Below are 27650 nucleotides of genomic sequence, written 5' to 3'. Positions count from 1 at the left end.
CGGGAGAAGCACGCGTCTCCCCGCCGTCAGCCTCCAAACCACATCGGGAGACAGCGGGATGGCGGCGTTCCGCCTCCCCGCTGTCCCCCGACCTTGTGGGACTGGCGCTGCGGCTCTCCTGAAGCCTGGAGAGCGAGAGGGGTCGGTGCGCACTGACCCCTCTCGCTCTCCAGGCTTCAGCGAAAGCCTGCATTCGCCCCATAGGACGCACACGCATTTCCCCTTCATTTTTGGAGGGGAAAAAGTGCGTCCTATAGGGCGAAAAATACGGTACCTCCTGCTGTGTGAATGGTCACCGAGGGTTTTTATCATGTCAAACTTTGCCAAAAAATGCGACAGGCTGCATTTCGTGGCCTTTTGTCCCCACAGTTTACAACATGACACAACGGGCTCTAGTCCAAGAAAGCTCATACCTCAACTAGTCTGTCACGAGACCCTTTGCCCTTCTACAGAAGTGTAACATTCCCCACCGGCAAGCAATTAATTCCAGAGAAGTTAACAACCTAGAGACAGCGGGACTGCATCAAGTGTGGGGAACCTTGGGGCCACCGGCGTTGCTCCCATCAGCCCCAGCAAGCAGGGCCAACGGCCAGGGATTATGGGAATTGTAGTCTGGCAACATCTGTAGTCTAATTGTAGTCTGCCAACATTTCTGGGTTAGCGGAGTCTGTAACCTGAAGCGTATGTAACCTGAAGCGTATGTAACCTGAGATACCACTGTACAGTGGTACCTCAGGTTAAGAACTTAATTTGTTCCGGAGGTCCGTTCTTAACCTGAAACTGATCTTAACCTGAAGCACCACTTTAGCTAACGGAGCCTTTTGCTGCTGCCGGGATTGCTAGAGCACAATTTCTGTTCTCATCCTGAAGCAAAGTTCTTAACCCGAGGTGCTATTTCTGGGTTAGCGGAGTCTGTAACCTGAAGCGTCTGTAACCTGAGGTACCACTGTATTGTTTACAGGCATGTCATCTATATGAAGCATCAGAAACAAAACTGCATTGCTTTTTACCAGAATGCGATCAAAGGCAGAGGGGGTCCCACCACGCTGCACATGTCCCAGGATAGTGACTCTCGTGTCATAGCCCAGGCGTTTCACAACCAGCTGCAGAGGGAAGAGAGGTGCAAAAAAAAATGACATTATCCCTTCAAAGTTAAGAATATTCACTGGACAACAGAGGGAGAACCAGGGTTTTGTTACTCTTTGAGTCCTTTGATTGTACAAACCCGCCCTTTTTAACTGTGCAGGATAATAATAATAATAATAATAATAATAATAATAATAATAATAATTTATTATTTATACCCCGCCCATCTGGTTGAGTTTCCCCAGCCACTCTGGCAGCTCCCAATCAAATGTTAAAAACAGTACAGCATTAAATATTAAAAACTTCCCCGAACAGGGCTGCCTTCAGATGTCTTTTAAAGATAGAATAGCTGCTTATTTCCTTCACATCTGAAGGGAGGGTGTTCCACAGGGTGGGCGCCACTACCGAAAAGGCCCTCTGTCTGGTTCCCTGTAACCTCACTTCTCGCAATGTGGGAACTGCCAGAAGGCCCTCAGCGCTGGATCTCAGTGTCCAGGCTGAACGATGGGGGTGGAGATGCTCCTTCAGGTATACAGGACCGAGGCTGTTTAGGGCCTTTAAAGGTCAGCACCAACACTCTGAATTGTGCTTGGAAACGTACTGGGAGCCAATGCAGACCTCTCAGGACCGGTGTTATGTGGTCCCGGCAGCCACTCCCAGTCACCAGTCTAGCTGCTGCATTCTGGATTAGTTGTAGTTTCCGGGTCACCTTCAAAGGTAGCCCCACGTAGAGTGCATTGCAGTAGTCCAAGCGGGAGATAACTAGAGCATGCACCATTCTGGCAAGACAGTCATTCTGCCTCCCAGCGAGTATTTCAGCTCAATCTCAATGTTAGGGCAAAGGACACTGACACAGACACTCCAAGCAGAAACAGGATTGCATCACCCACACTTTTAATGTCTTCTGAGGTGATCGGCTTGCCATGCTTGTCAATAGCTCCTTCAGCCACAATAATGATGTTCAGCCTTGAGCCTCGGGTTCTTGTCTGTGGAGAAGAAAAGAGGGAGAGAGAGAGAGATCCACTTTAAACCATGTTCCAGGCTTGGTTTGGAGACAGAAACTGCCTTGGACAGCCAAGAAAGGCTGCCGGGAACCCAACCTTGGTGATTCTCCTGGACCTCTCTACAGCTTTCAGTGCCATCAATCATGGTACTCTTCTCTGCTCAATTGCTGCTGCCATATCCTTAATCAAGGCTGGAGACAGTTTTGTGCAGCCTAGAGAGGGCCTGACTGTGAAACTCAGGCTACCCTAGGTTTGTCTAGCTTCTCCAGCTCACCAGGCCCTTGAGGTGGCTTCGGACCTGTGAGGATGTCCCATTGTTTTGGTGCAGATTTCTTTCACTGACTCCAAATACTTCAACAGATTTGCTTTTTTAAACATTTTCCAGCTAGTACAGTACACAGCACCAACATATTACAGCACGGTGGGCTGCCCTGAGATATTGGCTCAAGATCTCAGTCTTTGGCCTAGGGAAGGGGTTACTTCCATACCTAAACAACGAGGAGTTTACCAGCTCATGGATGAAAATTATGGTTAGAAAAGCCACTTGGCTTGGTATGCCACCTTCTCTCCTGTACCATCTGGGTTATGATACTGCCCTTGAATCTCTGAGGCAAAGGATCTGGGACATATCACATAGTGATCTCTGATCTCAATCTCATGTTAGCTGTGGCCCATTAGCAATAGGAATTCACTATGGGTTTGAGTTTCAGACACCTGCATATCTTTTGTCTGTACCAACATATCGGCGTCTTTTCACCGAAGCCAAATTAAATGTATTCCCATCAGAATTGTTAAACGGCAGACTGAGAGGTATCCCTTATCAAAATAAGATCTGTGTATGCTCTCAGAACGTCGACTGCATGAGGCATATTTTATTGCATTGCAGACAATAGAATCAAGCTAGGGAACTATTGATTAAACCACTATTGGCAAATCAATCGGAAGCCAATATAAAAAATTAGAAATTACTTGAAAGAAACAAATAGGCCTAGGATTAAATTAAGTTATAATTAAATAAATGGGATTTAGAATGTTAAGAAAAGTGAATAAGATGGACTATAATTGGAAATTGTTTTAGTTTAATAATGATATTGGAAAGCTGTTACTTTTAATTACAAGGAAACTCAGAAGGGAGGGATTTGAGGAAGTCAACCAAGATGTTTAAAAGGTTGCATTTGTGAAGAATTAAGTTTGTTGTTATTGTTTATCTGTTTATTGTTCCCCCTTCCCCCCCTCTTTTTCTTACTTTCTTCTTTCTTCTTTTTTCTTTTTCTTTTTCTGTTTTTGTGTATCATTTTGCTTTGTGGTTTGTGTTATCACTGTGGAAAATCTAATAAAAATATTATTTTTTAAAAAATCAATCGGAAGCCTACTATATCAAATATTTTTTGGACGACAAGTCCAATGATATCACAATGGCCATGGCAAAGTTTCTTTTAGTAGCCATACGAATCAAAGATCAACATACCCATGACTAAACAAATAATGCTTCAGGTTCCCTTCCCTGGGGGGTCTGTATGAATCTGTATTTTATTTATAATCCATGTTATGGGTCATTGGACCGCAATAAAGATTATTATTATTACCTCAGTTAGCCTCCTGCACAAGTGATCTTCCCAGTCATCCTCTGGTGGAGATTCTGGAATGAAAACCCAGTCTGCACCGCTTGCCAAGGCTGTTACAAGGGCTAGGTAACTAGAAGAAGAGATAAAAGCCAAACAATGAGCCATTATTGATTTGGTACAAGATTTAAACCTAGCAATAGTGCTTGAAAATTCCAAGCAGGAAAGGAGCTTTCCTAAAGGTTACTTATGTCTGATTGGAGACTGATCCATATCATCCTCTCTCTGGGGAAACTCAGACTGCACTCAGACTGGACAAATTTGATCTTTCTGAATTCCAGTACCAACTGGATCCACACTTCCTGGGCTAGTGTGTGGATCAGAATGTAATTATCCTTCAGATCAGGCATAGGCAACCTTCAGCCCTCCAGATGTTCTGGACTACAATTCCCACAATCCCTGACCACTGGTCCTCTTAGCTAGGGATCATGGGAGTTGTAGGCCAAAACATCTGGAGGGCCAAAGGTTGCCTATGTCTGCTTCAGATCATTCACTTCATTGATTTTGGCACCACCTTAAAAAAAATATATGATCAAAATGCATTTTAAAACGTGACATTTGAGAGAAATAAGAATAGAAATTCCTACCCGCAGTGACGACCCATGACCTCCAGCACAAATGTCCTCTGGTGACTGCAAGGCAAAACAAATAATAAAGCATTGCGAGTATTTTTTTTAAAAGAAATGCTTTAAACATTCCAGAAAAGATTTGAGTTTTGTATGTAGGGGAAAATTAGGGATAGCTTCAGCTTGTGCCGTTTGCTCATCATTCCACATCTTGGCACGAGATTTCTTACTGCGAATATTTATCCTTTTTGGTTTTGTTTTCTTTTTCTTTTTAATACTATCTATACAGATTCTCACATACTTAGAAAGGCAAGGGATTGCACAGGCTCTTTTCGGAAAAAAAGAGAGTCCCAGGTCACTTCAACTGTTACCAGGAAGGTCCTCAAAATACCGCATTTTTCGCTCTATAAGACGCACCAGACCACAAGACGCACCTAGTTTTTGGAGGAGGAAAACAAGAAAAAAAATATTCTGAATCTCAGAAGCCTGGCTTCTGGGATAGCTGCGCAGCCTACATTCGCTCCATAAGACGCACGCACATTTCCCCTTACTTTTTAGGAGGGAAAAAGTGAGTCTTACAGGGCAAAAAATACGATACCTCATTAAAACATGTACAAGCAGTGGTGGAGGGTATGCTACCGCCATTCAGGTTGAGCACAAGGGACACGCCCCCAAGGGGGTGGGACCAGTGCCGGTTTAGGTTTGATGAGGCCCTAAGCTACTGAACGTAATGGGTCCCTTTATATGTCCAGCTGTCCTTTGTCAACAACAAATTGTCGCTGTTTTTTGTGTTGAATATAGGCCATGTGGTAATTTATGGACCTAATAGGTATCTAAAGCAATTTGCACATAACAAATAGGAGCCTACACAACACAAAACACTGTTGCTCTATGTAGGTTTTATTTTATTTGTTTTTTATCTTACATTTTGGAAATGTACATCCAGGTTTTTTATCCTTTAATTTTTTTGGGGGGCCCCCTAAGCTATAGCTTGTTTAGTTTATACTGTATATATATCTTAAATAGGTAAGGGTAGGTTTTGTGTGTGAGAGAGAGAGGGAGAGAGGGAGAGAGAGAGAAAGAACAAGAAAATACAGTGGTACCTCTGGATACAAACGGGATCCATTCCGGAGCCCCGTTTGCATCCTGAAGCGAACACAACCCGCGTCCACGCGTCTACGTATGCGCGGGTCGTGATTCGCCGCTTCCGCGCATGGGCGTGACGTCATTTTGACCGTCTGTGCATGCGCAAGCAGCAAAACCCGGAAATAACGCATTCCGTTACTTCCGGGTCGCCGCGGTGCACAACCCGAAAGCGCTCAACCTGAAGCAACTTCAACCCGAGGTATGACTGTATTTTTAAAAAATTCTACAAGAGAGAGTAGGCAAACTGAGCCAAATTTTGCCTGTCTTTGCAAATATATTCTTTCCCATTTTATATGCTCCTGCATGAGGAAGGGCAAAGAGCTTCTGCAATTGCTCTGCAACTGCCGTCTATATACACTTTCAAGCCTAGTCTTAAGGGCTAGGACTTTGTTTTCTTCTCTTTCTTCAAGCTGCAGAAAGAGATTCTCATGGGGCCATTCAGGAGCTGTAGAAATCAAAGGGGCCTGCACAATGCCCACAAGTCTCACCTCTGAGCAGTGGTGGTGATAGCATCCACTATTTCCATTATCCTGTGGAGAGCGGAGTCCGTGCCAATGGTCATGTCAGTGCCACAAAAGTCGTTATCAATAGATCCAACCATGCCAACAATGTTTAGGTAACTAGACTTGCTGGCTTCTTCTGCCGTGATGCCACCTGGCAAAGAACCAATGGAATACCAGCATATGATATAATTACACCATCCCTGAAAGTTCACTCTTAGCCTAAATCTAGCAATAAGAAAGCAAACATTCTGCATATTCTCCATTTATCCTGCAGGTCAGAGCAAGGGTGGCTAAGCTGAGGATCTCCAAATATTGTTGGAGTCCAACTCTCACCAGCACAGGGACTTACTGTGAGGGGGGAAATTATTTGATCCCCTGCTAAATTTGCCCGTTAGCCCTCTGACGAAGAAATGACCAGTCCATAATTTTAATGACATCCTCGGACAGCTCTTTGGTCTTGGTCATGGTGGATTGATGGCTTCTGTTGACAGGTGTCTTTTGTACAGGTAATGTAATGAGCTGGGATTACAGGTAAGACCTCTCCCTTACAGCAGGTGCTTCTAATCTCAGTTCGTTACATACAGTGAAGATACCAGGTAGCCTGACATCTGGCTGGTTGACAGGGGATCAAATACTTATTTCACTCATTATAATGCACATCAATCTCTGACTTTTGTCTTCTGGGTTTCTGGGGGTTTTTCCTGTTGTTATTCTGTCTCTCACAGCTATAATAAACCTACCATTAAAATTATGGACTGGTCATTTCTTCGTCAGAGGGCAAACGGGCAAATTTAGCAGGGGGTCAAATACTCCCCCCCCCTCGCTGTAGCGTTCAGTTTTTAAGTGGCAATACCTGTCTTAACCAGCTCCTGCAGCAAACTGGTCCATTCTGCTCGGAAGGTATCTGCTCCAGTCAAGCTGCCGTCTCCCCCGATCACGCACAAGTTTGTGATTCCTCTCTTCACCAGGTTGCGAGCAGCCTTCAGGCGTCCTTCGCGCGCACGGAAGTCCATACACCTGGCACTCCCGATGACGGTGCCACCCTAGGTGAGGGGACAAACCAGGTGAGAGCTGGAAGACAACATTATGGCCACCTAACTTAGGTGCTGCTATGATCAAGAGGAGTCCCTCCAGCAAATCTGGAAGAAGAAAAAATCGAGGGAGGGAAAAATACTTTAGGTCATAGCTACTGTTAAGTTGTGGGTGAACATATCAGACGACACAGCGATTCTTCAAACAGCTCTTGTTTATTCACAGGCCAGAACAGAACTGAACTGAAGGGTTCAGTCAGCCTGCCTATATAGAGCTCCACTACAACGCAACAGTAACCACTTTCTGTAACTATCCAAAACAAAATAAAAAAATTCCTTCCAGTAGCACCTTAAAGACCAACTAAGTTAGTTCTAGGTATGAAAGCTCATACCTAGAATGAAAGCTCATACCTAGAACTAACTTAGTTGGTCTTTAAGGTGCTACTGGAAGGAATTTTTTTATTTTGTTTTGACTATGGCAGACCAACACGGCTACCTATCTGTAACTGTAACTATCCAATCACTGAACGTCACTTTCAATCCCTTATTTGCATATGTGGACCTGAGTGAAAACTATCTACAGTATCCCCCTGCTGGCCCAGGGTGAAAACTTCAGTACATAACAGGTAACATGACAAGAAAGCTGCTTCAGATGAGGGGGGGAATCCCCCTCGGCCCATGAACAAGTACTTCTGAATACTTTAATTACTTTCTATTGGTAGAAAAGGGTCCATATTTTGCAACCTTGCCTTGTTTAACCATTGTGTCTATGGTATAAATCAGTGGTTCCCAACCTTTTTTTTGGCCATGCCCCACCTAAGTATCTCTAAAATCCTGTGACATATAATTCTTATTATTCAAAAAGTGAACTATTAATGTGGAAGAAGCCTAAAAAGCTATTAACTTGGTCTAACTCATTCTCGAATTGCCCGCATCAGAATCAAATTGCGCCCCTGACGGGTATAAATAGTTTTAGTTGCTACATTCCAATGCATTCACATACCTGTGGTTTATTTATTTTGGTTTGATTTTATGTCTGTATTTGTTCAACAGTGAACTATTATTGATATGATAGCCATTTTCAAATATCTCAAGGGCTGTCAACCTGGAAGAGAGAACAAACTTTTTTTCTCCTGGTCAGGAGGGTAGGACTCGAACCAATGGCTCCAAATTTCAAGAAAGGAGTTTTCGACTAAACATGAGGAAGTACTTTCCAAAAGTGAGAGATGTTTGACAGTGGAACCTCCTTTGGGAGGCTGTTCCTTGGAGGTTTTTAAGTAGAGGTTGGAAGGCCATCTGCCATGGATGCTTTAGCAGTGGCGTAGCGTGGGGGGTGCAGGGGGGCCGGCCGCACCGGGCGCAACATCTGGGGGGGGCGCGCTCGCCGCCTCCGGAGTCGCCGAAGAGCCTCGGGCGCAGGCTGTAGCAGAGCCCCATGTATCGCGGAACCGACGAGCTGTGCGTGTGTCCGGGCTGAAGGCATCCAGCAGGCAGCGGCTCTCAGCACTCACCGCGGTCCCCACGTGTCAGGACCAGGGAGGACGCGCCAGGCAGCCCCTCCTCACAGCCCCGCCGCCGCTGCCGCAGCTGCTTCTGCAGCTGCTGGGCCATGTTGCATTTTCCTCGCCTCTCTGCCCTCCTCCTCCTCTGGGCAAGTGGCGTCGTTTGGGCGGCAGCGCCAGCGGCAACTCGCCTCAGATCACCTGACACGGACCCCCCGCCGCCGCCGTGGCTACCTTACCGTAAATACCCCAGCCCAGGCAGCAGCAAGAAGAAGCTGGCAGCGGTGGCAGGTTAGGGGTTAGGGGCGCAAATTACTTGCCTTGCCCCGGGTTAGGGGGCGCAAATTACTTGCCTTGCCCCGGGTGCTGACAACCCACGCTACGCCGCTGTGCTTTAGCTGAGATTCCTGCATTGCAGGGGGCTGGAGTAGATGACCCACGGGTCCCTTCCAACTCTCTACAATTCTATGATTCTACATGGACTATGCATATTGCCATCAGATCCTATTTGACAACACTGTATTTTGCAGAATCTTGTATAACTTTAATATGTAAAAATATGTATTAAAAATAAGTTGACCCACATGGAACACATCTTTCCAGAAGAGCAAGCAAAAGTTCATCCTCTCTTGCTCTCCTGCCAAGGATGTCAAGGCAGCAAACATCATTCTCCCCCTTCTCCCAGTTTCTCCTCACAACAAACCTGTGAGGTAGGTTAGGTTGAGAGAGGGTAAATGGTTAACAACAGCATAGCATCCAATACTATCAGGGAAAGAGGATAGCTTAGGAGACATAGGCTCCATTACTCTCTCCCTGACTCCCCATCTGTCATTTGTTTTTTTGTTGTTTTTTTATAATGATATTTATTAAGTTTTCCAACATAAGAAAAATTAGAAAAATTACAAAAATAGAAAAAAAGAAAATAAAAGAATACACAAAATACAAAATAGAAATAACAAAGAAAAATCAAGAAAAGTTAAAAACTAAATCCCTCTTTCTATATTCTTAGCATTCATTTGCTTATTTTCTTGACTTCCTCACACCTCCCTTTTTTGTATTCTATTTAATAATTGGTTCAGCAAATCCATACCCTCTTATTTTATCCTTAATTTCTTATCTTCACATATTATAAACTTCAATTTTTCATCTAAAATCAATCCATTTTTACATATTCCTTTGCCTTATTGCTAAAACCTCTTCATTTCATTTCAACATCATTAACATTCAATAATTTTATAGTTTTTCTGTAAATAGTCTTTAAATTTCTTCCAATCTTCTTCCACCGACTCCTCTCCCTGGTCTCGGATTCTGCCAGTCATTTCTGCCAATTCCATGTAGTCCATTACTTTCATCTGCCATTCTTCCAAGGTGGGTAAGTCTTGTGTCTTCCAATGCTTTGCGATGAGTATTCTTGCTGCTGCTGTAGCGTACATAAAAAAAGTTCTATCCTTCTTTGGCACCAATTGGCTGACCATGCCCAGGAGAAAGGCCTCTGGTTTCTTCAGAAAGGTATACTTAAATACCTTTTTCCTTTCATTATAGATCATCTCCCAGAAAGCCTTAATCCTTGGGCACGTCCACCAAAGGTGAAAGAATGTACCATCAGTCTCTTTACATTTCCAACATTTATTATCGGGCAAATGATAAATTTTTGCAAGCTTGACTGGAGTCATGTACCACCTGTATATCATTTTCATAATATTCTCTCTTAAGGCATTACATGCCGTAAATTTCATACCTGTGGTCCACAACTGTTCCCAGTCAGCAAACATAATGTCATGTCCGATATCTTGTGCCCATTTTATCATAGCAGATTTTACCGTTTCATCCTCAATATTCCATTTCAACAGCAAGTTATACATTCTTGATAGTATCTTAGTTTTGGGTTCTTCCCCATCTGTCATTTGAGGTGGCTGCTTCACTTTGCCTCATGGCTGGGCTTGCCCTGGAGCTTATTTATTGAGGTAAACAGATCCCAAGTCCCACTCCACTCAACTACAGTTCCCAAGGTACTCCAAAAAGAGGCAATGCCTGGAAAAGCTATGACCTCTAATTCTCAGGTTCATTCTTTTGAGGAAAATGGCCGGCCCGATCGCCTGATTCAGGAGGAAAAGGGCTCAAAAATGCTACACCTCCCTGCTCTCTCTGCCCACCAAATAAATCCTCCTCACTGCAAAGATCAAGGCATCTTCACCACCACCAAAATCCATTAGCTGCAACAGTTTGAAGAGTTTTTGTAGTTGAGAATTTCACCCAGTTAACCGTTATGTGTAAAGGGTTTGCAAGGAGAGATCAGGGCATTTTTTCAACCGGAACTCAGTTCTGGCACCTCTCAGGTGGGCGCAATTGCCATTTTAAGAGAACAAGGGAGTTGTTCATGGTGAGTTCTGACACTTCTTTTTCTACAAAAAATAAAATAAAAATACACTGGGAGAGATAATGCATGTTTGCTACATGTCATCCTCTATCTCTACAGTCTGGATGCCTAGAGAGAGTTGTGGCCAGACCAGAATCTTCTGCAATTCTTGTTTATGAAATTCAAAAAAGCCCCGACTCATGCAAGTATGGCTGCAAGCAAAGGTCAGCTCGGGTTTCGAGTTATTTTGGGTCTCAGGCATTCATTGTGACCCCAGCTATGGCGATATCATTACACTTGAGATGACAACTTTGCCAGTGACCCCAACTGGCGAAAAGGTCAAGATGTTACAATAATTTTCCTCGTGACAGGAGCCCCTCACTCAACCAGCCGGTGACTTTCCTCAAACTGGAGAAGGAGCAAAGGAACTTCTCAAAGGGGAAAAGAATAACCTTAAAAAAAAATAACACTGGACTGACCACTTTGATATTACAAGGTTAAAATCAAAATCCCACTGGGGATTATGTCATGTATAGTGTCATAAATAAAATAAAGTAAACCTTATTCCCCTGTCAAAAAAACACACCCCTGGGGCAGATTTGATGGAGGCACAGGGGACTGCAGAGGCAAAGAAGGAATAACAAAACAACCCACCACCCTGCCCACTTTCTCCAATGCAAGTAGAAGAACTTGGCTGAGCATGTCTGGATCCAACCCAACAAAATGCAAACCATGCCCTAATTCTATAGCAGCTTTCCTGAAATATACTCGGAGTCGAGAGTGGATTTAATGCTCTTTATTCAGCACATAGTGGTGAGGAGGAATGGAAGTTCCCCCAGAATGTCTGCTTTATATACATTATTTACACAATGGGCCCCACGTGATTGGCTAATTCTGGGATTCTCCTGTAGGCCAATCAGGTTGCAGATTCACTTCCACCTGGAGCTGGATTGGGTGACTCCTGTGGACCAATCAGACTGCTGCTTTCTGGATCCTATTGTTCTAGGACCAATCAGACTGCTGCATTTTGGATCCTATTCAACTCAGTACATAACATTTCCCCAACCTAGTGCCCTCCAGGTGTTTTGAACTACATTTCCCACCAACTTCAGCCAGCATAGTCAATAGTCAGAGATGAAGGGAGTTATTGTTACCACATAATACTCATTCTTCATTTGTAAGCAATTGATCACTTAGTGTGGCAGCACCCACACTATGGTCCCATTCATTCTTTTTGGCACTTGCTAAAAACTTTCTGGTTTAGGCAAGCCTACCCAGATATGCAGGGATGCGGGTGGCGCTGTGGGTTAATCCACAGAGCCTAGGACTTGCCGATCTGAAGTTTGGCGGTTCGAATCCCCGCAACGGGGTGAGCTCCCATTGCTCGGTCCCAGCTCCTGCCAACCTAGCAGTTCGAAAGCATGTCAAAGTAGATAAATAGGTACCGCTCCGGCGGGAAGGTAAATGGCGTTTCCGTGCTCTGCTCTGGTTCGCCAGAAGCGGCTTAGTCATGCTGGCCACATGACCCATGCTGGCCAATAAAGCGGGATGAGCGCCGCAACCCCAGTCGGTCACGACTGGACCTAATGGTCAGGGGTCCCTTTACCTTTACCTTACCCAGATATGCAGAATGCTGACATGTGTTTTAATCTGGTCTTCAACTTAACACTGATTTAAAAATTATTTTTGGGGGGGAGGGATATTTTAAATAACTGTTTTTAACAGTTCTTTTTCTACTGATAATTCATTTTATTCTTTTTCTAAAATCCACTTGGAGGATTTCCGTCTTTGCTTTTTTTAAACAAAGCAGTATATACGTTTTGTGAAATAAATAAACGGTTGAAAGCATCAGGGGGGCACCAGGCAGTGGCGTAGCATGGGGGGTGCAGGGGGGGCTGGCCGCACCGGGCACAACATCTGGGGGTTAGGGTTAGGGGGCGCAAATCCACGGGTTAGGGGGCGCAAATCCACGGGTTAGGGGGTGCAAATTACTTGCCTTGCCCCGGGTGCTGACAACCCACGCTACACCACTGGCACCAGGCGGTTCTGTAGTATCATAAAACCCTGAAATCTTCGCACTAGTGACACCTAGGGTAAGGAGGACAGGTCTGAAGCCTCTCACACCCTGGGGGACAAAATCCAGGGGACCGGCTTACCAGTTGCAGCATCATGGACACACTTTCCCATGTTGCTTCCTTAATATTGTCACCGCCATCCACAAGCCCTTGGTAGCCCTGAAACAAAAGTCAGAAGAGATTATTTAAAAAGAGAAGCCTTTTTGAGCCTCCATCTCCTCTGGAGCTGGTTAACTCAAGAAGATAGAGACACCATAGCTGTGAGCTGCTGCTACAGCAAACTACAGTGGTGCCTCGGGTTACATACGCTTCAGGTTACATACGCTTCAGGTTACAGACTCCGCTAACCCAGAAATATTACCTCAGGTTAAGAACTTTGCTTCAGGATGAGAACAGAAATCGTGCTCTGGCGACACGGCAGCAGCGGGAGGCCCCATTAGCTAAAGTGGTACCTCAGGTTAAGAACAGTTTCAGGTTAAGAACGGACCTCCAGAACGAATTAAGTTCTTAACCTGAGGTACCACTGTATACTGAAGAAGAAATGTTAATGACAAGATGCAGTTGAAGTACATTGCCAGGCTGGTGCATTGTTCGACCTCAGGATATTTCCAGCTCCATATTTGTCCTTGTGAGTTGTGAACTGTGCTATACTACTTGTGGCTTGTACGAGCCCGCTGTTTTATTTGATTTGTTTTGTTGTGTTGTGTTTCATGATGGGCATAAAGCCGAATAAACATTTTGATTGATTCCAGCTCCTTTAGCCACTGTAGCAACATTGAACAGGTAGCACCTCAACTAATAATAATAATAATAATAATTTATTATTTATACCCCGCCCATCTGGCTGGGCTTCCCCAGCCACTCTGGGAGGCTTCCAACAAAATATTAAAATACAGTAATGCATCAAACATTAAAAGCTTCCCTAAACATGGCTGCCTTCAGATGTCTTCTAAAAGTCTGTTAGTTGTTGTTCTCTTTGACATCTGGTGGGAGGGCGTTCCACAGGGCGGGTGCCACTACTGAGAAGGCCCTGTGCCTGGTTCCCTGTAACCTCACTTCTTGCAGGGAGGGCACCACCAGAAGGCCCTTGGAGCTGTACCTCAGTGTCCAGGCTGAATGATGGGGGTGGAGACGCTCCTTCAGGTATACTGGGCCAAGGCCGTTTAGGGCTTTAAAGGTCAGCACCAACACTTTGAAGTTTGATCCTAAACGTACTGGGAGCCAGTGAGGGAACCGCCAGAAGGAAGAAGAAGAAGAAGAAGAGTTTGGATTTGATATCCCGCTTTATCCAGGCCCTCGGCGCTGGACCTCAGTGTCTTGGGTAGAATGATGGGAGTGGAGACGCTCCTTGCACAGGGTCTGTGGGGCACCAGGGTAGCTGATCTGGTATTACCACTGCAATGCGACCTATGGCGACTCTAATAGTCCTGTTTGGTCTAGCAGCAGCAATCAGCAGCAGAGTTAACAAAATAATAAGCCCATTTGCAGTACCATTTGGGTCGGAAGATGGAGCATCGTATTTGTGAATACTCTCCAACAGAAAAAGCTCACTGTGAGTACAGTGGTGCCCCGCAAAACGAATGCCTCGCAAGACGGAAAACCCGCTAGACGAAAGGGTTTTCCGTTTTGGAGGTGCTTCGCAAAATGAATTTCCTATGGGCTTGGTTCGCAAGACGAAAATGTCTTGCGAGTTCCTGCAGGTTTTTTCCCTCCCCCCCTTTTTCTAAGCCGCTAATCCGCTAATAGCCACTAAGCCGCCAAGCCGCTAATAGCTGCTAAACCGCTAATCCACTAATAGCGCTAATCTGCTAAGCCGCTAATAGCCGTGCTTCCCTTTCCCCCCCTTTTTCTAAGCCGCTAAGCCGTTTATCTGCTTATCCGCTAAACCGATAAGCCGCTAAAAGCCGCTAATAGCGCTAATAGCGCTAATCTGCTAATTCGTCAATGGGCTTGCTTCACAAGACGAAAAAACCACTAGACGAAGAGACTCGCGGAACGGATTAATTTTGTCTTGCGAGGCACCACTGTAAGTGGAAGCCTAGTACAGGTGGGAAGAGATGGAGCTTGAACGTTCCTCTCTGGTGTGTGCGCGTGCGTTTAGCTTGCAGGAATTTTACACGAGTGCAAGTTCAAAAATGGTTAAACTGCAGCCCCCTGAGGCTTCAAGTGGTGCAGCCACTCTAGAAAATAGAGGCATTCTATGCTTTAGAATGGAATGTCCCTATTTTCATGTTGAATATGCTATCTCAGGATTTCACACCTCATTCTGCTCCATGAGTCAACCAGGTCTTAGATACAATTCCTACTCAAGTAAAGAAAGGCAGCAAATTGACCTACCTCATGAACAAAGTACACTTTGGCCCCAGTGTATATTCCCACTCTGACCACTGCCCGGACAGCAGCATTCATGCCTGTTCAGAGAGAAGGGAGAAGAGAGGTCACAATACTGGTCCACAAGCAAACTGGATGACAGCATTGCAGAGGTAGACAATGGACCACAGCTCTTGTCATGCCTGGCAGGGGCTGATGGGAGTTGTAGTTCAACACCATTTCTGGAGGCACTACACTTTGCTAATGTATTGTATAAACAACAATACATTACATATTCAGGTAGGTAGCCATGTTGGTCTGACGCAGTTGAAATAAATAAAAAATTGTCCAGTAGCACCTTAGAGACCAACTAAGTTTGTTCTGGGTACAAGCTTTCGTGTGCACGCATTTCGTATGCAGATACCGTATCTGAAGAAGTCTGCGTGCACACAAAAGCTTATACCCAGAACAAACTTAGTTGGTCTCTAAGGTGCTACTGGACAATTTTTTTAATAAATTACTGTACATACTTATCTGAGATGAAACCCAAGGAGATTCTAGGGGGCTCTGTCTTCTACTTTACAATCAGAGAGATTGAAGGGAATCTGATTCTGTTCCAACCATATCTAGTTCTTACTGAATCACAGGAGAAGCCATGGGAAGATTAACAAGACCTACTGGGGGCTTAATTCAGAATATAAAGGAAACAGAAAAGACTAGTGACTCACAGCTCTAATCTCCTCACAAGTATGACAAGCACCCACATTGCTCTAGGTTTGCCAGCAGATTAATACTTATTTATATGCCCAGACATTGTAAGTTTTGTTAATGATTGTTCTAAGCTGCTCTGTTGTTTTCAGCTATTTTATTTGTTTGATGGTCTATTTTAGAGTGCATTGCTACTTATTTTTAGGGAATAAGCTTTTTAGGGAAGTTTTTAATGTTTAATGCTGTATTGTGTTTTTAATTTTGGATTGGGAGCCGCCCAGAGTGGCTGGGGAAACTCAGCCAGATGGGTAGGGTATAAACATATTATTATTATTATTATTATTATTATTATTATTTTATGACTTGGTTGGTTGTAGTGTACTTATTCTGAATGTACTTCAATTTGGTGTTGAAGGGCAGATTAAAAACATTTTCATTAAATAAATAAAATAAATTTTGGAAACTGCCATTTGCAGAACAGAAGCACCATGTGGATGAGGGAAGATGAGAGTAAGGATGTTGGAGAATTTTACCAGAATAGGGAGCGGAAATTGACGATGTTCATTTCGTTTATAAAACGAAAAACAAGTAATTGCTTACTTCTCCCCAATTTGAATTTTTTTCTTTACATTAAAAGTAATGTCTTGGAATAATGTAACGATCAATCCCGCAAATATAATCAGTAATCACTGTTGTCGTTTATAAAACGAAAAACAAGTAATTGCTTACTTCTCCCCAATTTGAATTTTTTTCTTTACATTAAAAGTAATGTCTTGGAATAATGTAACGATCATGTAATTAAGTGTGTAATTAAGCATATAAAATTCCACTACAGCAGACAGAATAATGTGGTCTTTGTTGAAAACGGAAACAGTGCTGCTTGCAATGAACTCAGATCAGAACAGAAATTGACCCCTTCTAACACCCGTATAGTTAAAGCTATGGCTTTTCCAGTAGTGGTGTATGGAAGTGAGAGCTGGACCATAAAGAAGGCTGATCGCCGAAGAATTGATGCTTTTGAATTCTGGTGCTGGAGGAGACTCTTGAGAGTCCCATGGACTGCAAGAAGATCAAACCTCTCCATTCTGAGGGAAATCAGCCCTGAGTGCTCACTGGAAGGACAGATCCTGAAGCTGAGGCTCCAATACTTTGGCCACCTCATGAGAAGAGAAGACACCCTGGAAAAGACCCTGATGTTGGGAAAGATGGAGGGCACAAGGAGAAGGGGACGACAGAGGATGAGATGGTTGGACGGTGTTCTCGAGGCTACAAACATGAGTCTGACCCAACTGCGGGAGGCAGTGGAAGACAGGAGTGCCTGGCATGCTCTGGTCCATGGGGTCACGAAGAGTGGGACACGACTAAGCGACTAAACAACAACAACAAAACATCCCTAGATGGGGGTGCCTCTATTTCTACAGAGCCCTGCCTTATTTGCCTGGCCTTGATGCTACTGTGACATTCAATTTATAACCAGCCTACAAAACTGAAGCTCCACTGATGTACAATTGTTGTGTTTCCTCATATATCTGTGCTGCCCACATAGAGGTACTGGTGGTCTCCTGAAGAGGCCTATGACGTTGCTTAAAATCTCCCTTGAGCAGACAGTAATTTTAATTATTGCTTCGTGTTGCTTTAAAATGTTTTCATGCTGTTGTATGCTGCCCTGATTTTTGCAAGTGGACGGTCTAGAAATGCATTTGTATAAATGTATAAATAAACGTGGTAAGTGTGTGATGTGGAGCCTTTATTATGGCATCATCTGACCCTTAAACCCACTCTGCTGTCTCTCAGCCTCCTTGGCGTACGTGTCGTTTCTTACTGCCTCAGGTCAGTATTGTTGACCCAGACTCAAAAGTCTCCCATGATCCTACCCTCAGATGATTTGCACATTTTATTTTTGACCCGCTGACATTTAAAACAAGTTCCTGAGGTACCCCCTCTGCCAGGCCACTGTGCTTGCTGGCTCCAAAATATACCACACCAGGAGAGGGACTGTAATTCAATACCACTGCATACCGCCCCCCCCCCAAATCCTCTCTAAGTCATGTGACAGCTTCACAGACAAGCTGTGATCATGGATGCAGCTGAGGAAAACTTCGGCTACAAGAAGGCTAAGGTGGATGCCAAACCCCCAACGCTTTTAAACCTTTCTTCATATTATGATTATTATTATTATACACAAGTACATATATCTCATTACCTACTCGGTCACATTCAAAAACACACATACCTATAAACATTTATAATAAACATATATCAATATTGATCTAAAACCATATTCTCTTTCTAAAACCATATCCCCCCAATCCAGCCAAAGGACCTGTCTTCAAAGGATTTAACTTCAACCAGCTCCCACGTAACCATCCAGCCACAGCTTCCAAACATCTGATCAGTGTGTCTGGGGCCGAGTCAAGATGGCCATCCATCAACAGATAGAGTTGGGTGTCATCAGCATACTGATGGCAGCCCAACCCAAAACTCCGGACAAGCTGGGCGAGGGGGCGCATAAAGATGTTGAAAAGCATTGGGGAGAGTATCGCACCCTGCGGCACTCCACACACCAAGGGGTGGCGCGACGACAGTCGTCCCCCCCCCCCAGCGCCACCCTCTGTCCCAGACCAGAGAGAACAAGTGTGGCCATTGAAGGACTGTGCCCTGGATTCCCACGTCGGTGAGGCGGTGGTCCAGGAAGGGCCCTGCACTGTGTAGTAGTGGATAACTTGCAGGCAACCATTGACCTAATTTCATGCAGCACTGGGTTCCCCCTATCTGGAAATGGCGAGTGGAAATGGACCCATCCATTTCTGGCTCTAGTGCTGCCCTCCAGGTATATAATCTATGGCTCTCCAGATGTTGTTGGACTCCAACTCCCATCTTCCCTGATCATTGGTCATGCTCTCTGGGGCTGATGGGTTATGAGAAATGAGTTCAAAGGCCTGGAAACGATGCCTTATGAGGAACGGCTAAGGGAGCTGGGCATGTTTAGCCTGGAGAAGAGGAGGTTAAGGGGTGATATGATAGCCATGTTCAAATATATAAAAGGATGTCACATAGAGGAGGGAGAAAGGTTGTTTTCTGCTGCTCCAGAGAAGCGGACACAGAGCAATGGATCCAAACTACAAGAAAGAAGATTCCACCTAAACATTAGGAAGAACTTCCTGACAGTAAGAGCTGATCGACAGTGGAATTTGCTGCCAAGGAGTGTGGTGGAGTCTCCTTCTTTGGAGGTCTTTAAGCAGAGGCTTGACAACCATATGTCAGGAGTGCTCTGATGGTGTTTCCTGCTTGGCAGGGGGTTGGACTCGATGGCCCTTGTGGTCTCTTCCAACTCTAGGATTCTATGATTCTAAGATAGAAAGGCTGCATAATGCTACCACATCAGCTGTGCAGCCTGAGGATAGATGCAGGAGTGAGCCAGAAACATCCTTCCATGAAACACATCCCTTTGACCTTCCTTAAAACCATCACCTCTTTCACATAGTTCTTGCAGCCTTGTTGGGTTCTGCTTCCACATATGCCTTAAGGGAAGAGAAGCATATAGGGTGCCCCCTTCACATGTTGTTGACTCACATCAGCCCCAACCAGCATGGCCAATGGTCAGGGATGATGGGAGTTGTAGTCCTTCTGGAAGGCACCACATTGGCCACCATTTCTTACCACCATGAGACTAAGATTTCTCAAAGCTTTTTTTGTGTCCATTAACCAAGCATGGCCTATCTACAGGGCAAGTGCGAGCATCTGTCTCAGATACTAGCACCAATCTAGTCATTTTGTCACCTATCATTTGAAGCTAGATATGCCCATGCTTTGATCTGCTAGATGTTAAGCTATACCTCTGGGTTACATCAGCAGTTATTGTTCGGCATCTGTCTAGACTGCAACAGCCCTTCATAAAACACCACAACTGTGTAGAATACCCACCAGTAATAATAATAATAAATTTTATTTATTCCCCAGCCAGAGCTGGGCTCAGGGCAGCTAACATCAATAAAATTTCAGTAAAAAACATAATAAGAAAAAAAAATAAAATGCAGGTTAAAATGCAGTTTAAAATGCAGCCTCATTTTAAAAGTCAAAACCATAAGGGGAGGGAAACATAAGGGTCAGTTGAGTCCAAACCAAAGGCCGGGCGGAACAGCTGTTTTACAGGTCCTGCGGAAAGATGTCAAGTCCCGCAGGGCCCTAGTCTCTTGTGACAGAGCGTTCCACCAAGTTGGGGCCAGTACTGAAAAGGCCCTGGCCCTAGTTGAGACCAACCTAACCACCTTGTGAATGTTGTCATTTGTGGACCTTAAGGTCCTCCACGGGACATACCAGTAAAGTTGTACTATAGGTACATAGGTCCCCAGTTGGGATTTCCAGGAAACCAGCCAAGGATTAGGTTTCTTCTCCATACTGCGCTCCTGTCCACAATCATACATACTGAACTGCTGCATGCATGGGCAGTGGGTTTGTGATGTAGTATAGCTCTTGTGAAGTCATGTTGCCAGGCTGTGTTATTGTGACAACGCATTTTGCAAAAAGCCTCTCAAGTTATCACATCAGATCAACAGCAGCAGTTAATCTGATGTGAACACACACACCCTGCCGCCTCTTGCATATTAGTAGTAGCTCTTCCACCATCAACACAAAGTCACAACAGAATGGCAACACCACATCACAAAGTAGTATGAGAGTAAGTCCTAGCCTGGGTCACACTGAGTGATTTAGTAACAGTGGGTGGAATTCAACATGGCGCTCCAACAAATCTTTTGCCCGTACCAGTATTCTAGCTTGCCAGATGGAACAACACCCCTCCATGCTCCATGAGGTTGGGGTCAGGAGAGACAGTTTCAGGGAGCATATAAGGGACCCCAAAATCCTTGTGTACCTGTCCAGTGTCGGGGTTCTTCAGGTGAACCCCACCCAAAGTATTTCTTCCTTGCAAGCCTTTCATTTATTTTCCTTTCCTTCCCTGTTAGCTCCCCAATTCTCTTCTTCTTGTTGTTGTTGTTTGAATTTATGTATCGCCTTATACCCAGATATATATAGAAGACAGTTTGGAAACTGCCGCTGGTGCAGAATTCAGCGGTCAGGCTGCTCACCAAAGCAAGACAGTTTGAAAATATTACACCAATCCTGGTCCAACTACACTGGCTACTGATAAGTTTCCGGGCCCAATTCAAAGTGCTGGTTTTGACCTATAAAGCCTTAAATGGCTCAGGACCACAATACCTCAAGGACCACCTCTCTTCATATGAACCTACCTGGACCCTGAGATCATCTTCCGAGGCCCTTCTTTGTGTGCCTCCTCCGCAAGAGGTCCAGAAGGTGGCAACACGAGAACGGGCCTTCTCTGCAGTGGCTCCCTGTTTGTGGGATACTCTCCCCAGGGAACTTCGCCTGGTGCCTTCACTATACAGTGGTACCTCAGGTTACATACGCTTCAGGTTACAGACTCCGCTAACCCAGAAATAGTGCTTCAGGTTAAGAACTTTGCTTCAGGATGTGAACAGAAATCGTGCTCCGGCGGCGCAGCGGCAGTGGGAGGCCCCATTAGCTAAAGTGGTGCTTCAGGTCAAGAACAGTTTCAGGCTAAGTACAGACCTCCGGAACAAATTAAGTACTTAACCCGAGGTACCACTGTACACCTTTAGGCACCAGGCAAAAATGTTCCTTTTCAACCAGGCCTTTGCCCGACTTGATCTACATCCTATACCCTTTTTTAAAATGCTAGCTCTTGGGGGGGGGGGTTATTGGGTTGTTCGTTTTGTTTTGATTTTATGTATTTGATGTTTTATGTGAATTGCCCCGAGACCTTCAGGTACAGTGGTACCTCTGGTTGCGAACGAGATCCATTCTGGTGGCCCGTTCGCAACATGAAAAAAGCGCAACCCGCAGCAGCGCGTCTGGGCATGCGCAGGTTGCGATTCACCGCTTCTGCGCATGCGGCAAAACCCGGAAGTAACCCTTTCTGGTACTTCCGAGTCACAACCCGAAAGAAAGTAACATGAAGCAGACGTAACATGAGGTATGACTGTATAGGGTGGTATAGAAAAACAAACAAACAAACAAATAAAAATATACCCTTATATATTAGTAGCAGTAGTATTTCCATTTCTTACACACCCTTCACCATAAGGGTACAACAATTTAAAAATACAATATTAAATGAAATTGCAAGTCCCTGGAGGCAGGAATGGCCTTTTTTCTATTTATAATACTCTGCCAAGTGATATGTTCACTCGTAATGCCGTCAACAGCATGTATGCAATTAAAAAAAAAAAAAAATCCATCTTGAAACTAAGACGGGACTTGGACACCAAAAGAAGATATATGAGTGCAGATAAACAAAACAGAGCTCTGTCTATGTGTGTGTCTCAAGGTCAGGAAAAGGAATATAAGGAATCGTCTGCTGAAGAACTTGACAAGTCAACATGTTTGAAAAAGGCACCTGTATTTTGCTGTATTGAAAACTAATAAAACTATTTTGGAGGGGATTTTTTTTTTTTAAGCATTGCATTGCATTTATTCACACCCCAGTATCCACATCCCCAATTAATCAACAGACATAGATGTAGGCAAACCCAGATCAGGAAGAGATGCCGTGAACTGAAGATTTTGTAAGAGTATAGGCGGAACAGCAAAGAAATGATGGTTCAAGACACCTGAGGGTAGATTATGTGAGTGTTCATTTTGCTAAGGAAATGCTTGCAGGATGAGGGTGGTAGGTGGGCAAACTGCGCTTGATGAGCTACAAATGGCTTTCAAGGCTCTTTTAAAAAAGGCAATACAAATAATATAAAAGAGAAAAGCAAGAAGGCAGAGAACTACTGAGGTGAAAGGCTGGAGGCAGTGTGGGAGGAGAAAGTCAAAGTAGGGGAGACAGAATAGAAAAGAATGAAAAAACTGCTCCTTACTGGATGAAAACCAAAAGTCCATCCAGCCGATCATTCGGCTTCCAACAACGGCCAGTTAGATGCTTCTGAAAACTCCCAAAGCAAAGACATTTACCTGTTACAATTTGCAACCGAGACCAGTTCCACTTGAGTCATCTTACCAAGTTCAGGGAAATTCTGGATGATAAAAAGTGCCCAGACATGAAAGCCCTTTCCTGGTGATTTCTGCCTATTGGCTTTTTTGCCATTAGCTCCTCAGAATATAAAGGGAGACCCCCCAACACTACAACACACACACACACCAGCAACCAGTCCACTTACCCTGGGCATCTCCTCCAGATGTCAACACCGCGATGGCCTTGCCAATCCCCATCGTGTCGGCGTGCTCATGTTTCACCATTGTTTGCGACATTCTCCGGGCTGGAAAGTCAACAAGAAGAGTTTCTTAAAGATGGGGGAAATGCCCTTGGTCTTCGGTGCCTCCTTGTCCTGCCACAGGGGCCACAGCTGGGTCCGGAGTGCTCCTTGTAGCCCTCTGTTGTTGCCTTTCAAAGTTGACACCCCGCCCACTCTCCAATAAATGACAAGTGGAAATGTCAGCCTGTAAATGATCTCCAATGCAGTGTCAGCCACACCTAATCCTAAAGGGCGCATGGCCACCTGTCACGAGTACCAATGGACAGCGGAAATGTCAGGCTGCAGGTACCAACCACTGTTTTGAGGGCTTTTGGTGGCTTCAAAGTAGGGAGATAAAATAGGTAAGATTTTAAAAAGCGGCTCCGAGTTGTAGTCTACTTAACTTTGACTTGGAACAGACCCACTGACATTAATGGCCAGGACTAACTTAAGTCCATTGATTTTAATGGGTCTACTTTGAATAAGAGTGAGTTTACTACAACCTCCAGGCGGCAATCCTCAAAACACTTACCTGGGAGTAAGCCCCATTGAACTAAATTGGATTTATGTAGGCCTGTATAGGATTGCACTGTAACATCATACTCTCCAATATTTCTCCGATGAAAATAGGAACATCCTAAGGAAAAGCGGGTGGCGCTGTGGGTTAAACCACAGAGCCTAGGGCTTGCCGATCAGAAGGTTGGTGGTTCGAATCCCTATGACGGGGTGAGCTCCCGTTGCTCAGTCCCTGCTTGGCAGAAGCTAGCGGTTTGAAAGCACATCAAAGTGCAAGTAGATAAATAGGTATTGCTCTGATGGGAAGCTAAATGGCGTTTCCATGCACTGCTCTGGTTTGCCAGAAGCGGCTTAGTCGTGCTGGCCACATGACCCGGAAGCTATACGCCGGCTCCCTCGGCCAGTAAAGCAAGATGTTCGCCGCAACCCCAGAGTCGGTCATGACTGGACCTAATGGTCAGGGGTCCCTTTAACTTTAAGGAAAAGCGGGGCATTCAGAGATCAAATCAGGAACCAGGATGGCTTCTGTAAATTCGGGACTGTCCCTGGAAAATGGGGATACTAGGAGGGTCTGTTATTGCTCAATAATCAGCAGAATGAAGTGCTTTGGAAATCCAAGTGCAACAACGTTAAAATCAAGTTTCACTAAAAGATTAAATAAAAATTGTTCCGGGGGGTGGGGGTGGGGGTTTGAAATTATGGGTGGTATTCAGTTAAGTTTTACTCATGAGTACACTCACTGAAATGAATGAACATGACTGAGGGACCCATTCACTTCAATGGATCTGAGTGAAATTTGGTTGAATATAATCCTATGTCTTCTCCAAACAGGCTATGGAAAACCAAAGTTGAACAGCGACAGCTTTACAAATACAGATAAACCATGCAGGGAAATGAATGCGCATCTAGGTCAAACTCGTTTACAGAGCACTGGCATTGAAAAAGGATTTCTGTCATGTTCACAAATAGATGCCCTCCATTACTTTGGGATCAATAAGCAGGTTATTATGTAATCATACGATGAGGAATTATTCCTTCTTGTTCCCTGCACTTAACTTCTTTGTAGAATTTGCAAGCTCTTTGGATCTGGGCACCAGAAAATGAACTTTGACGGAATGAATCCACAGATTGCAAAGGAGCCAACTCATTACAAAGCTATTTATTTACATGAATATTTCAAAAGCTAAGTTAAATGATTCGGTTGGGAATACTTAAAAACCAGCACTGTTAATTTGTGATTTATAGAACTGTAATTTCAGACATTTTGCAGTTTGAGGCGAGGGACAAGATGGGACCCTCCTTCATTCCATGTAAGAAGGAGTTGAATCTTACACAAACACTGGCAGTGTTCCCTAGCTACCACAAATTGATGGCTTGTTGAAGGGCAATGTGTGTGGCACAGACATAGCCATCCTCCAAACTCTTTGCCTAAACTCTCTCTGCCCCTGGTCTTCACATCAACCACCTGAAGTGATTGCTTCACTCTGCCTAATGATAGGGTCGTACCTGAAGCAGTGGCTTTGAATCATCTTGATTTTTAAAATTAGAAAATAATAATAATAATAATAATAATAATAATAATAATAATAATAATAATTAAGAAACCAACCGAAATCAAAATCTTCCATTGTTTATGTAGAAATATGTACACATGCAACCTGACAACATGCGCCTCCACCTTTTAAATATAACTACCCCAAGAACATGGTACGTAGGTGGCGCTGTGGGTTAAGCCACAGAGCCTAGGACTTGCCGATCAGAAGGTCGGCGGTTCGAATCCCCGCGATGGGGTGAGCTCCCGTTGCTCGGTCCCTGCTCCTGCCAACCTAGCAGTTCGAAAGCACATCAAAGTGCAAGTAGATAAATAGGTCCCGCTCTGGCGGGAAGGTAAAACGGTGTTTCCGTGCGCTGCTCTGGTTTCTCCAGAAGCGGCTTAGTCATGCTGGCCACATGACCTGGAAGCTGTACGCCGGCTCCCTTGGCCAATAAAGCGAGATGAGCACCGCAACCCCAGAGTCGGCCACGACTGGACCTAATTATCAGGGGTCCCTTTACCTTTACCCCAAGAACAGGGAGCTCAGATATTTTATAGCAATATACAGATGGGCATATTTTGCAGGTATTTTAACTTTCTGGAAAACATCTACTTTTGCATATTCGGGGAATGGAAACTGTATGGAAAGCTGGGATACAAATTAATGAAGAAATATCTGCTTTCAGTGGCTTGAGCTTTCAGTGCCTCTGCAAGTTTGCCGCTGCACATCTTAAAAAACAACAAAAGTTAAGCAAAGCCTCCTAGCAGCAGAGCTAACCTTGTAGTGGAACTGGTATTTTGTACTTTGCTGGTACAATTCCTCCCCACGCTCACAGTGTGGCAGGGATAGAGCCCATCTGTATCTCCCGGGATGCACTGCTTAAATGTATTTACTTTAACAGAAAAAGGGGAATGCAGGCAGCATGTAGCAACTGCGTGCCTCAGTCCTATTTGAGTTTTATTACCTAGCACATCCCAAATAAAGATGCCGTATCTTAAGATGACTACTCCGTGATTGCAGTTGGTACCTTTCCCACTTAACTCTACGGGCACCTGGTATGGAAGATTCACAGTGACATTGCTAGGAAACCAACACACCTTGCTTTCCAGGTTGCAACCACTAGGCTGATGACTTGTTGTTTGACAAGAGACTGGGCCAAAGGCTTCCACATGCAATGCTCATTCTGAGCACAGCATGTTAGCTAGTATGCTCTGCAACACAGCTCGGGAGTCATTGACCCGTATGAAAACATCTCACTTAGAAAGCCAAATCTATCCTCATTGTAAAGACACCGAGCAAGAGCCGGCTCACTTGCACTCTACATTTTTATTATGTAGGACACTAGCTTACCATAAGGCAGAATTTGGCCTCTAGTGCATCTGATAAGCTCCTAAAGGCTTCCACATGCAATGCTCATTCTGAGCACAGCATGTTAGCTAGTATGCTCTGCAACATAGCTTGGGAGTCATTGACCCGGATGAAAACATCTCACTTAGAAATCCAAATCTATCCTCATTGTAAAGACACCGAGCAAGAGCCGGCTCACTTGCACTCTACATTTTTATTATGTAGGACACTAGCTTACCATAAGGCAGAATTTGGCCTCTAGTGCATCTGGTAAGCTCCTAAATTGCATGGCTGAAAATTTCTAGCTCGCATGGTTGCAGCATAAATGATAAAGCCAACGTCTGTTACAAGAGCTGAGGCTAAAAAGAAACTGGCATTAATATGGGGATTTTTCTTCTTCATTTTGCAGAGTTCTCTGCCCCTACTCCTACACTAACCTTCCAATAACAACTCCCCTCCCTCTTCTTATTTTGTAAAAGTAAGGCAACACCAACACTCCCTTCTCTGCTGCTGTTTGCAAATAAAGCAAACTAATACAGTCATACCTTGGAAGTTGAACGGAATCCGTTCCAGAAGTCCGTTCGACTTCCAAAATGTTTGGAAACCAAAGTGTGGCTTCTGATTGGCTGCAGGAAGGTCCTGCAGCCAATCGGGAGCCGCGCCAGACGTTCCGAAAACCAGAACACTCACTTCCAGTTTTTTATTATTTGGGAGTTGAAACGTTTGGAAACTAAGCCGTTTGTCAACCAAGGTCAGTGGCGTAGCGTAGGGGGTGCAGGGGGGGCCCCGGCCGCACCGGGCACAACATCTGGGGGTTAGGGTTAGGGGGCGCAAATCCATGGGTTAGGGGGCGCAAATTACTTGCCTTGCCCCGGGTGCTGACAACCCACGCTACGCCACTGACCAAGGTGTAACTGTACAGGGTTTGGGGAGATTCTCTGACGTTCAGAAGAATTGTTGTAACCTGCCCTGGGACCTTAGAGTGAAGGGTATGCAATAAATTGTAATACTGGTGATTTGCTTCTAACAAATCAAACATAACTGAATTGTGAGATGAAAGAACATT

General features: G+C 44.7%; 1 protein-coding gene across 1 annotated transcript in view; it reads right to left on the bottom strand.

Annotated features, from left to right (window-relative positions):
- The window catches only part of PFKM (phosphofructokinase, muscle), a 47477-nt gene extending 24145 nt beyond the window's left edge, over positions 1 to 23332 (bottom strand). The window contains exons 1-9 of the mRNA XM_081848930.1: positions 23112 to 23332; positions 15229 to 15302; positions 12973 to 13050; positions 6781 to 6970; positions 5913 to 6078; positions 4300 to 4344; positions 3677 to 3785; positions 1977 to 2072; positions 1011 to 1103 (exon numbers count right to left, since the gene is read on the bottom strand). Coding sequence (XP_081705056.1) covers positions 1011 to 1103; positions 1977 to 2072; positions 3677 to 3785; positions 4300 to 4344; positions 5913 to 6078; positions 6781 to 6970; positions 12973 to 13050; positions 15229 to 15302; positions 23112 to 23202 — 942 coding nt within the window. The 5' untranslated portion in view covers positions 23203 to 23332. The remainder of the gene's footprint in view (positions 1 to 1010; positions 1104 to 1976; positions 2073 to 3676; positions 3786 to 4299; positions 4345 to 5912; positions 6079 to 6780; positions 6971 to 12972; positions 13051 to 15228; positions 15303 to 23111) is intronic.
- Positions 23333 to 27650: the final 4318 nt, after the last annotated feature.

The sequence above is a fragment of the Podarcis erhardii genome (assembly GCF_964252035.2).
Source record: "Podarcis erhardii genome assembly, chromosome: 2".
NCBI classification, from domain to species: domain Eukaryota; kingdom Metazoa; phylum Chordata; class Lepidosauria; order Squamata; family Lacertidae; genus Podarcis; species Podarcis erhardii.
Note: the sequence above shows the minus strand (reverse complement) of the source record. Positions and strands in the feature narration are given on the sequence as shown.